Consider the following 15,342-nt stretch of genomic DNA (forward strand, 5'->3'; position numbering starts at 1 on the left):
AGAATTTATGCAGTGTAATGATTCCTTAATCACTCGTTCCTATAATCTGTTGTAAACATTTTGTGGGTATGAATTGCAAAGTTGTGATTTGATTAAGTTTGCAACTATAGTTGTGCAAAGTTACCGTTATTGCATAAGTAGCTTGCTTCGGTGGAAGAAAGAGAACCATTTATGAAGTACAGATGGTTGTTGTTGCTATTTATTGAATTTATTGGTTGTTTTCTTTTGCCAAAGGTAACCCAAAACAACTTATAGCCAAAATGTTTTTGTTAATCATTGGAGAAAATCTCATAATCATGGTGGGCAGGGTATTTATGGATGGAGGCTCCTCCAGGGATGTATGTATGTTCAGTGTGTATTTTTCCGCCTTGTGCACAGTGCATCTTTGCACCTGCTTGTGTGGTCCACTCACTGACAGGTGGTAAGGATCTTTTGCCTTCATTGCAACAGTGCTTCTACATGCAGCACTTTTATTTTCCTCAATATGAATGGAAAGCATAGGAGAAAGTAAAGGGGGCTCATGGGAAACCACTGCAACTCGACTTAACCCTGCCACTCATGGAGACAGTACCTGCGTGAGGGCCTGTTTTGCTCTTTCTCAACTTGCCTGGCTGGCAGCTCATTTATCAACCCATAGGTGTTGATGGGAGCCATTGAGAATTGAGCCAGCCTGTGTCAGAATCATCCATTCCTTTTCTCTGTATTCCCCTTTTTATCATGGCTGGCTTATTATAGGCGTGTGTGATGTATATAAAAATGTGAAAACACTTTCTCTTATCCCTTCCTTCTGTTGAACTCAAAGAAGTGTCTTAACAGGGATGGTCAAGCTGTGTCTATCCTGACGTTGCTGAACTACAACTCCTATCAGTCTCAGGCAGCATAGCCAATCACCCAAATGTAATGGGAGTTGTATTTCAGTAATATCTGAAGGGCCACAGTTTATCCACCCCTGGTATATAAGGTGGTTTCACTTGTTTGTGATTTATATGCTACTTTTATGTTTCAGGATGCCCTGTTTTTCTTGAAGGATTTTTTCACTAGCCTGTCTACAGAAGTAGAAGTCCTAATGACTCCAGATCCCGAGGGTAAATAATTTCTCTCTCTCTCTTTTTTTTTTTGTAATGAATTCATAGAAACATATACATGGACAGCAGAGCTACAAACAAATAACTCTTTCATTGGCAGGCAGCCTTAGATTTCAGCATTCATTTATTTATCTGTTTGCAGTTAAGAAGCCTCCTGGTGCAGAAGTGACATGTACCTTGCCCAGGCACCACAGCAGTTTCAAAGAGCCAAGTCCAGTCATTTCTTTCTCCTTACACAAGCGAGCGAGCCAGAACGGAAGTGTTGATTCTGTGGATATGCTCAACGGGGATGACCATAATTTTGCACACGAAGAGGCACCATTCAGTGACCAGCCAATCTTTTTCAGGTACCTTGAGAGGTAGATCACAGGTGGCTTCAGGTGTTGTTGGACTCCGGCTCCCATCAGCCACAGCATGCATGACCAATGGGCAATAATGATGGGAGCTGTAGTTGAGCAACATCTGGAGGACCACAGATTCCCCCCTACCACCACCTTAGATCCATGAGATGCTCTAGTCTAGAGAAGTTACAGTTACCTCTTATTTCACTCATTTGGTAAACTCTTAATTTCTGCAGTCCAGAAGCATCCATTTTATAATCAGTGGACTTCTTCCATCTGTAGCCCCAGTCCAGAGCCCTATATGTGTAGCAAAGCATATATGCATGTATATATAAGGAACCTCCTGCATATGTAAGGCTATCCATGGGAAGTGGGGTAAAGATCACGGTCCTTGCCCTGTTAATAGCATCCCTGATCTTGCCTGCATTGATAGTGAGTGATTAGTGGGTGTTAGTGGGTGAAAAAGAGAGAAGTGGGAAGACTGTGTGTGCGCACGTAAATGCACCTGCATGTAAGGGGGTAGTTGTTTGTCTTTGTGCCTTCTGTGTAAGGTTGGGAAGGATGTGTGTATTAAAGAAACACTCATTAACGCAAAAAGGGGTGCAGGGGATTTCAGCCTAAGCCACACTCACTACTGAGTCTGGTCCCATCCACTGGAAAGTAGCTCCTGGGAGTAAAAAGGTTGCCCATCTGATGTTTAAGCTCATCATATTCATACTTCCCCCACAGTGTATATTATGTGACTGTTTTCATCTGATGCTAAACTAAAAAGATAGTAGGAAATACAAGTTTCCTTCACAGGACCAAGCCTTGCTTGCATGTAGTACCGTCGTACCTTGGAAGTCGAACAGAATCGGTTTCGGAAGTTTGTTCGACTTCCAAAGTGTTCAGAAACCAAAGCACAGCTTCTGATTGGCTGCAGGAATCTCCTGCAGCCAATTGGAAGCCTCAGAAGCCCCGTTGGACATTTGGCTTCCTAAAAAAGTTCAGAAACCAGAACACACACCTCCGGTTTTCAGTTGTTTGGGAGCCAAACGTTCAGCAACTAAGTCGTTCAAGATCCAAGGTATGACTGTATTCTTAAAAATGCTGCACGGTAGAACTGCACTTTAATTTTCCTAAAGGTGACTTTTCTGAGTATAAACATTATCAAAAAGAATAGAAGTATGAGACTGGATCTTGTGAGATTAAGATGACCAGTAGGTCTGGCAACTTTTAAATCCCCTAGAAAGTTGGGGATTTAGCAAATTTAGTGATCCTAACAAAAAATATGGAGCCCAGGGATGTTAGTTTTACTTTTTACCATCTTAGGTTTTATCTGTTGATCCCAATCTTCCAACTGTGTTTTTGTTTCTGTGTAGCATGTTATCAACGTATTTTTCCTTTTAGAGAATTTCGATTTACATCAGAAGTTCCAATACGTCTTGATTACCATGGCAAGCATGTTTCTATGGATCAGGTTTGTTGACTTTTGTTGATAAAATTAGCCTTTTGGAGTGTCACATTCAGTAGTTCTTTATTTTGGAAAGATGATACATTTATGCTCAAAATCTTCAAATAAATCAAAAGATTGCTAAACTTACAGTCTTGCAAATAAGTCCAGAAGAGCTGGTAGCCTGCAAAGATTCTTACCACTCCATTCGCCCACACATCCATTTTGAGGGTCATTTGTGGTTTAAAAGAAAAAGTCACCAACTTTCTGCTTTGTCACCTGGAGGAGATTCTTGTTCACTGCAGGCAACTTGCATTAATGTTTAACTTTCATTAAAGCATCCAGAACCCAATATGCCATCAAATTTCAGATGGCATTCTGCAGTAGGTAGTAGTGAAAGACCTTTTGGTAAAACTTACATACCTAACTGCAAAAAAGGCATAATTTTATTGGTGGCCGCTCATAGTGATGGCTGTGGAATACTTACTCTAGGAAAGCTAAAGTTGTCCTTTCAGTGCCAGGCCTAGACTGCCTTTGTTCTCCCAGGCCATTTAAGATCATGTACTTTAGTCCCTGTTGTTATGGTTGGTGGCTTCTAACCTCCTGTAACTTGATGGTGATGCCAGCTTCTATGCTTTGGGTTGTATTTTATTCCGTTTTTATTATATTTTGTGTTTGACTTTTGCTCCAATCAACTTTCTGAAGCTTATTGTGAATTCTTATTCTAGCATTTCCTTTCCGTTTCTATACAACACCCAGGGACTTTATTTTGGGAGGAAAATTATAAATACAGTTAGCAGTCAAGAATACTTTGGTGTTTATTTGCTGCTTATGAACTGTTTGACCCGTTTAACTTTCAGGGTACATTAGCTGGGATTCTGATTGGGCTTGCTCAGTTAAACTGCTCAGAATTGAAACTGAAGAGGCTTTGCTATAGACATGGGTAAGTTTCTCCAGTTGTTCTAATCGAGTTGCTGTGTGTTAGGCTGTCCGTTCCAGGAAAACCAACACCGAGCATTGTAATGGTGGGTGGGATTCAGTGTTGCACTCTTCCAATGGTTCTATCTGTACAAGCATTACAACTTGCTATACAGAACTATCCCCACTCGTCTCCCCCTGTGCACCGTTCTGCAGGTTCTCTTGAAACCACTAAGACAATGGGGGGGGGGGGGTGCACAGGGGGAAGAAAGCAAGAAGGCGGAAGTCCTTGCGCAGGACTTCTGCTGACAGGGCTGGTGAGGTGGCTCCTGCCCTGTGTTTGCTGTGAAAGAAAGACAAACAGAACAATTTCACTAGTTCAAGCACTTTGGGCTGCAAAGCTGAACTTTCCCTCCCTCTCCTGTCTCTGTGAAACCCCTGTGTGCCCCCTAAATTGCCCCAGAGAGCTGGGGGAACCCCAAAACATATTTAGAGGTGCACATGGAGAGGGAAGGAAGTTCTGTAGTGCAGCCAACGGTGCTTGCTCTAGCAGAATGCTTTGGTTGGTAACTGGCCAAAGTAATTCACAGATCTTAATAGCAAAAAGTGACGTAGTCTCTCCATCATACCTTCCTATCATTCTTTAGGTAACAAAATGTTACTTTTGTGCACACACAGGTTGCTAGGTGTGGATAAGCTTTTCTCTTACGCCATCTCAGAATGGATTAATGACATCAAGAAAAACCAGCTACCAGGTATTCTAGGAGGAGTCGGGCCAATGCATTCATTAGTTCAATTAGGTACGTTCCTGCAGTATTTTTTAAGCCTCTCTGTTTTTTTATTCTATGTGCATGCATTCATATGAATGAATATTTTTCCTGAGCGATTATCCATGGCATGCTATCTTTAATTACAGTGCAGGGTCTAAAAGACTTGGTGTGGTTACCAATAGAACAATACCGAAAAGATGGCCGCATTGTAAGAGGCTTTCAGAGAGGTGCAGCTTCTTTTGGTACATCTACTGCAATGGCAGCGTTGGAACTGACAAACAGAATGGTTCAGACCATACAGGTATGTTTTCCCTTTATCAATGGGGAAGGAAAGGAAAGGAAGCCTAATCTTATTTGAAGCAAACAAGGAAGCCTAATCTTATTTGAAGCAAACAAGATTTTGGGAAATGGTTTCAGAAGTCAACTAAAGCCTACAATTACATAGCCAACTGAGATCTCTCTTGTTTCATCCTTAATTAAGAGGAGGGAAGGTGTGGCCTGTGATGTTTCTGTAACTTGGTATTTGGAGTAGCATTTTAAAGAGTTAGGCATGAATGCTGAAATCTGAACACTGGGGTTTTTTTTCTTTTGGAAGTCATGTCTATTTATTGCTGGCAAAATATCTGTAGAGGCAGCAGGCATTGTATGAGAGAGGAGGGGTTATATACTGTAATGAGACTGTGGGGATGCATATTGCAGCTCTCCGTGGGAATCATGTCAGCAGAGCCCAAGTAGCGTAGGGTTGGAAATGAAATACTGATTTTATCCACACCACAGTAATAGCCCCAAGAAATATTATATCCCTACAGAAGTGAATGTCAATAATTAACTTAGTTGGTAGAAAATGAAGGTGTACTCTAATTGGTCCCTTTGAATGCCATAATTTGCTCTTTTTTGGACCATGCCCTAGTGTATGTTGGGAACCGGCAGGGGTGGATAGCTAGATTACAAGGAGCCCTGGGAGATGAGAATGTATTCTTAATATTTAGCATTGGCTTGTGTTTTAAAAAGCTAGGAGGCTTATCATAATGTACAGATAATTGGATATTATGGCCATATCTAGGTTTTTACTGGCTCACCACACGTGGTAAGAGAATGTGTTTTTGATTTATTTATTGAAATTGATACTTAGGCAGCTGCAGAAACAGCTTATGACATGGTTTCCCCCGGGCCTAGTTTAATTGAGACAAAGAAGATCAAACGACTTTCTCGCTACCGCCTGGCTCATCAGCCTGTGGACCTTCGTGAAGGTGTGGCCAAAGCATACAGTGTTGTAAAAGAGGTAAGGAGCGTTACCATTGCCTTCTGGACATCTGCATTGCATTCACAGAGGCAGGGAGAGATGCCTTCGGAATGGGTATTGAGCGCCATTTTTAGGATATTGGTATGGCTTTAATGAGGCTGTATATCCCTCATTTTTCTGCACAATAATTTTAATTCTCCTTAGGGGAGTGGTATTTTCTCCATGTTGGTTTCTCAGGTGGACACCCAAGAGAGGGTTGAGGTTGCTTGGCATCTGTGGAATGTGGCATTTCAGCTGCCCTTTGTGACGTGCTGGAACCCCTAACCACTGCTGGCTCTGATTGCTTTGTCGTTGGTTTCTTTCCAATGACTAGGAACAGATTTAACTCCATGCTTGACATTTTGTTTCTCTGCCCAATGTGCGGCCCAGCAGGCCGCACACTGCATTTCACCACTGGTTGTATCCACTCGCTTTGAAACCAACTTCTGGAGCTTAGTCGACTCACATGGGCATCAAGCTACTTAGCCAGTGCGGGTCTGCAAGAACTGAATTCACCGTTTTGCTGCTCTGGAGGAAGGGCTTCCCTGTTTCATTGCGGTGAATGATGGGATGTAATTGAGAGGGATTCTGGGGCTTATAAAGACTGATGACCCAACCCACCGCCCCACCTCCCCCAAGCAGTTTACTTCACTAAAGGGAGATGGTGCAGTTCTTAACACTCTGTTTTGTGTGTCTGGGACTCTCTTAAGGGGATTACAGATACAGCGCATACCATCTATGAAACTGCTGCTCGAGAACATGAGAACAGAGGAGTCACTGGAGCGGTGGGAGGTGTCCTCCGCCAGATCCCGCCAACTGTGGTGAAACCTCTCATAATGGCAACGGAGGCGACGTCAAATGTGTTGGGCGGCATGAGAAACCAAATCAGGCCCGATGTGCGTCAGGAAGAGTCCCAGAAGTGGCGCCTTGGAGAGGACTGATAGCTTTAAAAGCGTGTTTGACGTACAGACACTGGGAAACTGGAAGCATAAATCGTTTATCCTCATGGCAGCTTTAGATGGGACGTATCCTTTTAATATGCTTATCTCAGGAACACAAGAGATTGGAAAGCAATTTGATGGCAAAACCTGAAAGCAAGTTTGGTCAGTGCCAAATGGAGTGGCACCTTCAAAAAAAAAATTACGGCCAAATCCAGGAAAATGCTGGCTTTAGACTGGGCGCTATGTCCTCCTCGGTATCTTGATATTTGTTGTTGGCAGGGTATTTTTGTCCTTCTTTTGAATCAACCACACTTCCCATACTTATCAGTCTACATGTATATAAAGGGGTTCCCCAACCATGGTTGAAATATGTTTAAAAAAGCAAAGGGTTACATTAGTGCCCTTCTGTAACAGGGTTGATGTCTGGTGTGAGACATGGACACTACAGGATACTAAAAGGAAAAGGGGATTTCAATTATTTTGCTAATTGTGAGTGTCTCACATGTGGCACTTAGCAACAAGGACAATCTGTCTTGACAAGCTGGTCAGAAAATTGTTTTCAGACGACTGTGGACACTAATTGTTTCCCCTTCATAATGAATTCCTCCTTTTGTGGAGATTTGAGCAATCTGAATGTTGCAGACATGTTCTGTTGTGTTGCACTTTAAAGAATTTTGCCTGTATATTGCCTTTTTAAAATAGTTGTTAATAAATGTGCATTTTGTCCTTACGTAGTTTTAAAACTTATGCAAATCACTTAAAGGGGCAGAACACTACAAGATCATCAATGACATTAAAAATGGATTGCAGTGCTTGCAGTTATTCAGATTGCTGCATAGGAAAAAGGGGTCTAGTGAGCGGTTGGTTCTGAATACACACAGAGAGAATACAGTTTGTGGGGAAAGGTGTCTCGTGAAAGGAATATTGGGACTTGTATATGTTGACATGAGTTCATCATTCAGTTTAAATGCTATGCAAGTTACATCTTGGTAGTCATTTTTTCCAATTTTCACAGCAAAGTTATTTAAAACTTGTTCAGATATCAGAATATTTTTTGATTGATTTGACAAGCTGCTGTTCTACTGTGATCCTAATTTTCTTAATTGATTCCAAATCCTAATTTGTGTACACTTTTTCATTGGAAACAGAGCTCAGAAATATTGTACCCTGAGAAGAGTATGCAGATTCATATTAAGCTTCTTTTCTGACACACAGTGGCAACTGCAGTTTCTTCAAAACAAACTCTGCATTTTGGGGTTCTTCATGGAGACATTCAGCAATGAAATAAGTTGCTGTCATTTAAAAGCTGCTTTCTTAACATAGTTGAGAAGCAATGTATACATTTGAATAAAGGTCCTCTGGGCAGAGGTAGCCAACTAGTGTTTGAGTGAATGAGTGAGATATTTGGAGATAGGTGCTAATAGAGCAAAGAACAACCACCAGTAAGCTAAGCAATAACATTACAATCAGCTGTCTCTAAACCAGGGGTAGGGAATCTTTGACCCTCCAGATATTTTGGTTCCTCACCCCTGCTCTAATGCACAAGGGAAATTGCAATCTACCCCTGCATTCATGGCTCTGTATGCATGCCATTTGACACTGTGACCCTGGGTTATTTATTTTTGGTTCAAAATACTGCCCATCCCTAACCTAAGTTACTTACGAACTTCACCAAGCTATTAGGATGGATGTTCTGGACACCTTGTCTAACAGCACTTAATGCAAAGTAATCTTTCTCCACTTCACATTGCTGATTGCTATGTTAACATGATGACAATGAGTTGAGAAGAAGTAAAGTCAATACATTTACTGATGTGTTGGGAATAAACACAGTTTCACTTGTCCTGAGTGCACTGTTGGCAGTATTTTGCAGCTTAAATAATGGTAGTAATTGATACAGATGGCTGGACCTAGAACAACTTAAAGATTAGACCCACAGTGCATAAGAAGAATCAGACTGCCTGCTTTGTTGGGAGTACTTCCATTAACAAGCAGACATTACTACGAAGGACTTAAATCAAAATGCTAATCGATATTTATTGCAGAAATAGCACGTTGGTGTGTTGCTGCCTTTTTTGCAAAACAAATTCAATACCTTGCTATGCAAATACAGTTATCACAATACACAAAGTGCAACAGGCTGAACAATAATAACTGTAAACATTTTATTGTATATACCGTACATATGAACTGTATATATTGCACATACTGGGCTAGACCTTTACATTAGAAAATAACCAATAAAATGTTTACGGTTATTATTATTCAGCCTGTTGCACTTTGTGTATTGTGATGCCTTTTTTGCAAAGGCAAAGCAATGCTGTTTCTCATTTGCCAGTTTCCCTTTAGGTCATGGGTAGGCAAACTAAGGCCCGGGGGCCGGATCCGACCCAGTCACCTTCCAAATCCGGCCCGCGGATGGTTCAGGAATCAGTGTGTTTTTACATGAGTAGAATGTGTCCTTTTATTAAAATGCATCTCTGGGTTATTTGTGGGGCATAGGAATTCGTTCATTCCCCCCCCCCAAAAAAATAGTCCAGCCCCCCACAAGGTCTGAGGGACGGTAGACCGGCCCCCGGCTGAAAAAGTTTGTTGACCCCTGCAGGTGCTTTATCTGCTCTTACATCACATGCACTGAAGATAAAGGAACAGTGGCACTTACAGGCTTCTCGTGCAGTACACAGGCAGACCAAACCATCCCATCATAAACATCCTTTAACATGTCCAGCCAATAAGAATACCCCACATTTCTCAAACCAGTGCTGTGCAGAAAAGGCAAAAGAAGATGCATTAATCTACGCTGGCTGTAAAGTACACATTTTAAATAAGTGGTGCCACTTGGTCTAGATCTGTCCTTAATCTCTTGACTGTGTGACACAAATGGTCAAACACAGAAGAGCCAGGGTTGAAAGCTAATTTGTGCCGATTCAACTCGAGAAGCTTCCCATCGGAGCTCCTTTGTTAGCCTCTAGCCAACTATGCCAAAGTCTTTGTGGTAGTCTAATGTCTGCAAGATGAGAAGGAAAACTGGTAATGAGTCAGTGAGATTTTAGCATGGTAATAGCCCATTGGGTGCTAGTAGCAGACCGCCAATCTAGGTGTAGAAACAGATTTTGAACCAACTTTTGAAAACTTCTCTAGAGGACAAGAAGCTACAAGCAAGCCCTTGCATTTAGAGCCCAATGCAGCTGGTTTGGAGTGGTTAACTCGTGCAACCATTGTTGTGTATTCAGTGTCCTGATTCAGGCAGGTTGCAATATGTGTCTACATCCTTCTGGCAGATGCTGATACCCTGTCTGGTTCCCTTGATCAACAGAAGGAAGTGTCAAGAACGTATTTTCTTCTGGAACATATAAGAACCAAATAACTAACATTTTGCAACTTGCTACTTTGCAGAAGGCAAGGTGTTCTATGTCGGTGTAAAATAATATGTACAATTAAACGCAGTTGCTTCACATAGATGATCTGTGGGGTCGTCTGTTTCGCAATGGCAGAGGAACATAGGAAGCTGCCTCATACCAAGTCCATCTAGCTTTCGAAGAGTGGAGATGCCAGTAACTGAAACTGGCACCTTCTGCATGCAAAGCAGATGTTCTTATGCTAAGCTATGGCTCTTCTCCAATGAGTTCACATCAAAAGTCTTGCACAGTCCCAGTTTTGCTCAGGCATCATTTGCACACAGTTGTGGTATCCTGTGAATGTGCTTTCCTAGCTAGAAATCCCACTTTTCCTTCTAAAAACCAACTGCCACCACAGTCCTCCTTGACTATGAGAAAGGTGGCACAGAAAAGGTTTCCTTTGGCTTGCAGGGCTGGTAGAATGGGTTACGGCGCCACGTTCATCTCAAGGCAGGAATTAACACTTTGAAAGTGGGCCGCTATCATGACGCTCTAGTTTGCTTCCTGCCTTTGACACTTTCAGTCAACCATCCCTTCAGCTTCTTCAGCTACTTCTCAAGGTTGGTTCTTTGCTATTTTCCCTCCCTCTTCGTCATATGCTATCTTTCTTGCCTGTCCCTAATGCTTTGCTGTGAGCTGGTGTTCTTTTGATTTTGGGTTAATAATACGTTGCATTTACCACCATTTAGTGAACATTATAAACCGTAAGCTGCATCCTTGAAGCTCTATATATCAGCAGCAGCTGACGTAAAAGTAGCCGAATCTCTTGGAAACGGACTTGAGCTAGACAGCCTGCCAATGGGACACCTCATTCTTTTTCTACGTACTGTATTTGTAAAATAGCAAGACGCGGTTAATTTAGTAGAAATCAGTTTTACATGTGAAACATGCCAGGCCTCGTAGCAATAGAGTATTTTTCAACAGTAACAAACATGCGGGTATACGTTCTCTTGAATTGCTGTTGTATATAACCTTGCCTCATCCATCACCAGCCTTCTACAGCTTACGATTCTGACAGGAAATGGAACTTTTTGCAAATGCTGGTTTGTGTTTACATTTTGAAATCAAGTTGAACTCATTAGTACACATGTACTTCACTTTCTGTGGTATAATTTTGTATGTAGCCTGATATTGTAAAAAAAATGCGAAACCAAACTGTAGAATCATATGAAAACTAGAAGCTACTCTGGAAGAGAGCTGCTGTAGTCCTTTTTCCTCTTTTTCTTTTTTCCTTATTTGGCTTCAAACACTGTAGTTCCCCCCACTCCCAGCTACGCTTCCAGCATAGTTTCTTAGTACCAATTTTGATGTATATTGACTAGTAAAGGCCTTACACAAATACGGTGTTCTGTTCGATGCAATTAATTCATGATTTCTGTCAGCTGCTGTCATCAAAATAAACAGTCTAAACTGATGTTTTGTGTGGGTTTTCTTGTGTCGACTTATCATTGGAACTGTAAAAAGGTCTGATGCACACAGCCAATCTTTTTTTCCCTTTGTTGTTCTTTAGTCGTTTAGTCGTGTCCGACTCTTCGTGACCCCACAGACCAGAGCACGCCAGGCACTCCTGTCTTCCACTGTCTCCCGCAGTTTTCTTTGGTAGCGTCCAAATCAGCAGGAATGCTACAATTATATGATAAGGAAACCAAAACCAGCCCTTTGACTCTTAGCAAAAGTCACCCCAAATACTAGATCCCCAAATAAAGTCCAGGCCCACAACGTGCCCAAAGGACTAGCACACTGCAGAATTGGCTGGATCCCACATGTGTGCCTTGGTCCATGACTGTGCCATCAGATGGTGACAGGAATGTGTAAATGAGACATTGTAAAACACCACTGAGTTTCCACATCCACACAGCTGCTAGTTATCAATGAGAAATTAAAGTAGCCATGTCTGAACCAGTTCAGTTAACTGCACTCAAGCAACTGAGGTGATCACCCTTAAGGCACTTGATTTTTTTATATTATTTGGAGGGGGAAATGCACACAACACAGCTATATCATTAACTGAGAGAGCGAAGCCTCATCGCTGTGCTTACTTATATATATATATTTTTTTAAATAATATTTATTAAGATTTAAAAGGTTACAAAAAGGAAAAATAGAAAACAGCATATTAAGCAAACACAGAACATAATAATAATAATAATAATAATTTATTATTTATACCCCGCCCATCTGGCTGGGCTTCCCCGGCCACTCTGGGCGGCTTCCAAAAGAATATTAAAATACTATAATACATCAAACATTAAAAGCTTCCCGAAACAGGGCTGCCTTCAGATGTCTTCTAAAAGCCTGGTAGTTGTTGTTCTCTTTGACATCTGGTGGGAGGGTGTTCCACAGGGAAGGCGCCACTACCGAGAAGGCCCTCTGCCTGGTTCCCTGTAACTTGGCTTCTCGCAGTGAGGGAACCGCCAGAAGGCCCTCAGTGCTGGACCTCAGTGTCCGGGTAGAACGATGGGGGAGGAGACGCTCCTTCAGATATACTGGACCAAGGCCGTTTAGGGCTTTAAAGGTCAGCACCAACACTTTGAATTGTGCTCGGAAACGTACTGGGAGCCAATGTAGGTCTTTCAAGACCGGTGTTATGTGGTCTCTGCGGCCGCTCCCAGTCACCAGTCTAGCTGCCGCGTTCTGGATTAGTTGTAGTTTCCGGGTCACCTTCAAAGGTAGCCCCACGTAGAGCGCATTGCAGTAATCCAAGCGGGAGATAACCAGAGCATGCACCACTCTGGCGAGGCAGTCCGCAGGCAGATAGGGTCTCAGCCTGCGTACCAGATGGAGCTGGTAAACAGCTGCCCTGGACACAGATTTGACCTGTGCCTCCATGGACAGCTGTGAGTCCAAAATGACTCCCAGGCTGCGCACCTGGTCCTTCAGGGGCACAGTTACCCCATTCAGGACCAGGGAATCCTCCACACCTGCCCGCCTCCTGTCCCCCAAAAACAGTACTTCTGTCTTGTCAGGATTCAACCTCAATCTGTTAGCCGCCATCCAACCTCCAACCGCCTCCAGGCACTCACACAGGGCCTTCACTGCCTTCACTGGTTCTGATTTGAAAGAGAGGTAGAGCTGGGTATCATCTGCATACTGATGAACACCCAGCCCAAATCCCCTGATGATCTCTCCCAGCGGCTTCATGTAGATGTTGAAAAGCATGGGGGAGAGGACAGAACCCTGAGGCACCCCACAAGTGAGGGCCCAGGGGTCTGAACACTCATCCCCCACCACCACTTTCTGAACACGGCCCAGGAGGAAGGAGTGGAACCACTGTATAACAGTGCCCCCAGCTCCCAACCCCTCAAGACGGTCCAGAAGGATGTTATGGTCGATGGTATCAAACGCCGCTGAGAGATCCAGCAGAACTAGGAAACAGCTCTCACCTTTGTCCCTAGCCCGCCGGAGATCATCAACCAGTGCGACCAAGGCAGTTTCAGTCCCATGATGAGGCCTGAATCCCGACTGGAAGGGATCCAAATGGTCCGCTTCTTCCAGGCGTGCCTGGAGTTGTTCAGCAACCACTCGCTCAATCACCTTGCCCAAGAATGGAAGATTTGAGACTGGGCGATAGTTGGCTATCGTGGCCGCATCTAAAGATGGTTTTTTAAGAAGCGGTTTAATAACCGCCTCTTTCAGCGGGTCTGGGAAGGCTCCCTCACGGAGGGAAGCATTCACCACCCCACGAAGCCCATCGCCCAGTCCTTCCCGGCTAGCTTTTATAAGCCAGGATGGGCAAGGATCAAGGAGGCAAGTGGTTGGTTTCACTCGTCCAAGCAGCCTGTCCACATCCTCGGGGGTAACAGATTGGAATTGATCCCACACAACTTGACTAGACAGGACTCTAGCACTCTCCCGCCCCGGCCCTGCTCCCACGGTGGAGTCTACCTCTTCTCGAATCTGAGCGACTTTATCTGCAAAAAACTTTGCAAAGTCATTGCAGGAGATCATGTGGCCGCTACTGGGCCCTGATGGAGCAGGTGGTTCCGCTAAATTGCGAACCACCTGAAAGAGTCTCCTGCTGCTGTTTTCCGCAGATGCAATAGAGGCGGTGAAGAAAGTCTTCTTCGCCGTCGCTATCGCCACTTGGTAGGCTCGACATTGAGCTCTAACCCGTGTCCGGTCAGATTCAGAATGGGTTATCCGCCACCGGCGCTCTAGCCGTCTCAGCGATTGTTTCATTGCCCTCAGATCCGTGGAAAACCACGGGGCTGTCCGGACTCCATGCAATCGGAGAGGGCATTTTGGAGCCAAACAGTCAATAGCCCTGGTTAACTCCACATTCCAGCGGGCCACCAGGGAATCAGCTGAAAGGCCATCAACATGGGATAAAACATCCCCTACCACTCTCTGGAAACCATTTGGATCCATTAAGTGGCGGGGGCGGACCATCTGAATCGGTCCCGCCTCCCTGCAGAGGGGAAGGGTCACGGAGAAGTCCAGTTGCACCAGGAAGTGATCTGACCATGGCACTTCTTTGGTTTCGCTTTTACTTAATGTCAGATCACCAACATCCATAGAGGTGAACACCAGGTCTAAGGCATGCCCGTGGCTATGAGTTGGGCCAGACTTATTCAGGGACAGCCCCATGGAGGCCATGCTTTCCACGAAGTCCCGAGCGGCCCCTTGTAAGGTCGTGTCAGCATGGATGTTAAAGTCCCCTAGGACAACCAAACTAGGTGTCTCCAGGAGGACATCCGCCACGACCTGAAGCAGCTCGGGCAGGGAATCCTTGGTGCAGCGGGGAGGTCGGTACACCAATAGGAATCCTGTACTGCCCCTATTGCCCAACTTCCAGAACATGCACTCAGAGAACTGGGTCTTTCCAATAGGACGCCTGGTGCAAACTAATGACTTCCTAAAAATCACTGCAACCCCCCCTCCCCGCCCACAAGGCCTGGGTTGCTGTGCGTAAGAGAAACCTGGTGGACAAGCAGCGGCAAGGACGGGCCCATCTGCTTCATCCAACCAGGTCTCTGTCACACATGCCAGGTCAAATCCTCCATCCACAATCAGGTCATGGATGGCAGAGGTTTTATTCATCATTGACCTGGCATTGCACAGCAACACTTTCAGGTCATGTGGGTTTCCCTTGTTGATTCCAGTATCCTTCCGGTCAGGACCAGACCTGGAGGCAGGGATAGTCCTCAAACAACGACTAAGCCTGCTTCCTCGGTA

General features: G+C 44.1%; 1 protein-coding gene across 3 annotated transcripts in view; it reads left to right on the forward strand.

Moving 5' to 3' along the window:
• ATG2B (autophagy related 2B) overlaps window positions 1–7,499 on the forward strand; it is a 42,482-nt gene extending 34,983 nt beyond the window's left edge. For all 3 annotated transcript variants that reach the window (XM_081003158.1, XM_081003156.1, XM_081003157.1), the window contains exons 35-42: window positions 1,007–1,085; window positions 1,228–1,432; window positions 2,816–2,885; window positions 3,719–3,801; window positions 4,455–4,576; window positions 4,693–4,847; window positions 5,679–5,828; window positions 6,539–7,499. In XM_081003158.1, coding sequence (XP_080859284.1) covers window positions 1,007–1,085; window positions 1,228–1,432; window positions 2,816–2,885; window positions 3,719–3,801; window positions 4,455–4,576; window positions 4,693–4,847; window positions 5,679–5,828; window positions 6,539–6,769 — 1,095 coding nt within the window. In that variant the 3' untranslated portion in view covers window positions 6,770–7,499. The remainder of the gene's footprint in view (window positions 1–1,006; window positions 1,086–1,227; window positions 1,433–2,815; window positions 2,886–3,718; window positions 3,802–4,454; window positions 4,577–4,692; window positions 4,848–5,678; window positions 5,829–6,538) is intronic.
• Window positions 7,500–15,342: the final 7,843 nt, after the last annotated feature.

Source organism: Podarcis pityusensis (genome assembly GCF_964106645.2).
Source record: "Podarcis pityusensis genome assembly, chromosome: 1".
Classification (NCBI taxonomy): Eukaryota; Metazoa; Chordata; class Lepidosauria; order Squamata; family Lacertidae; genus Podarcis; species Podarcis pityusensis.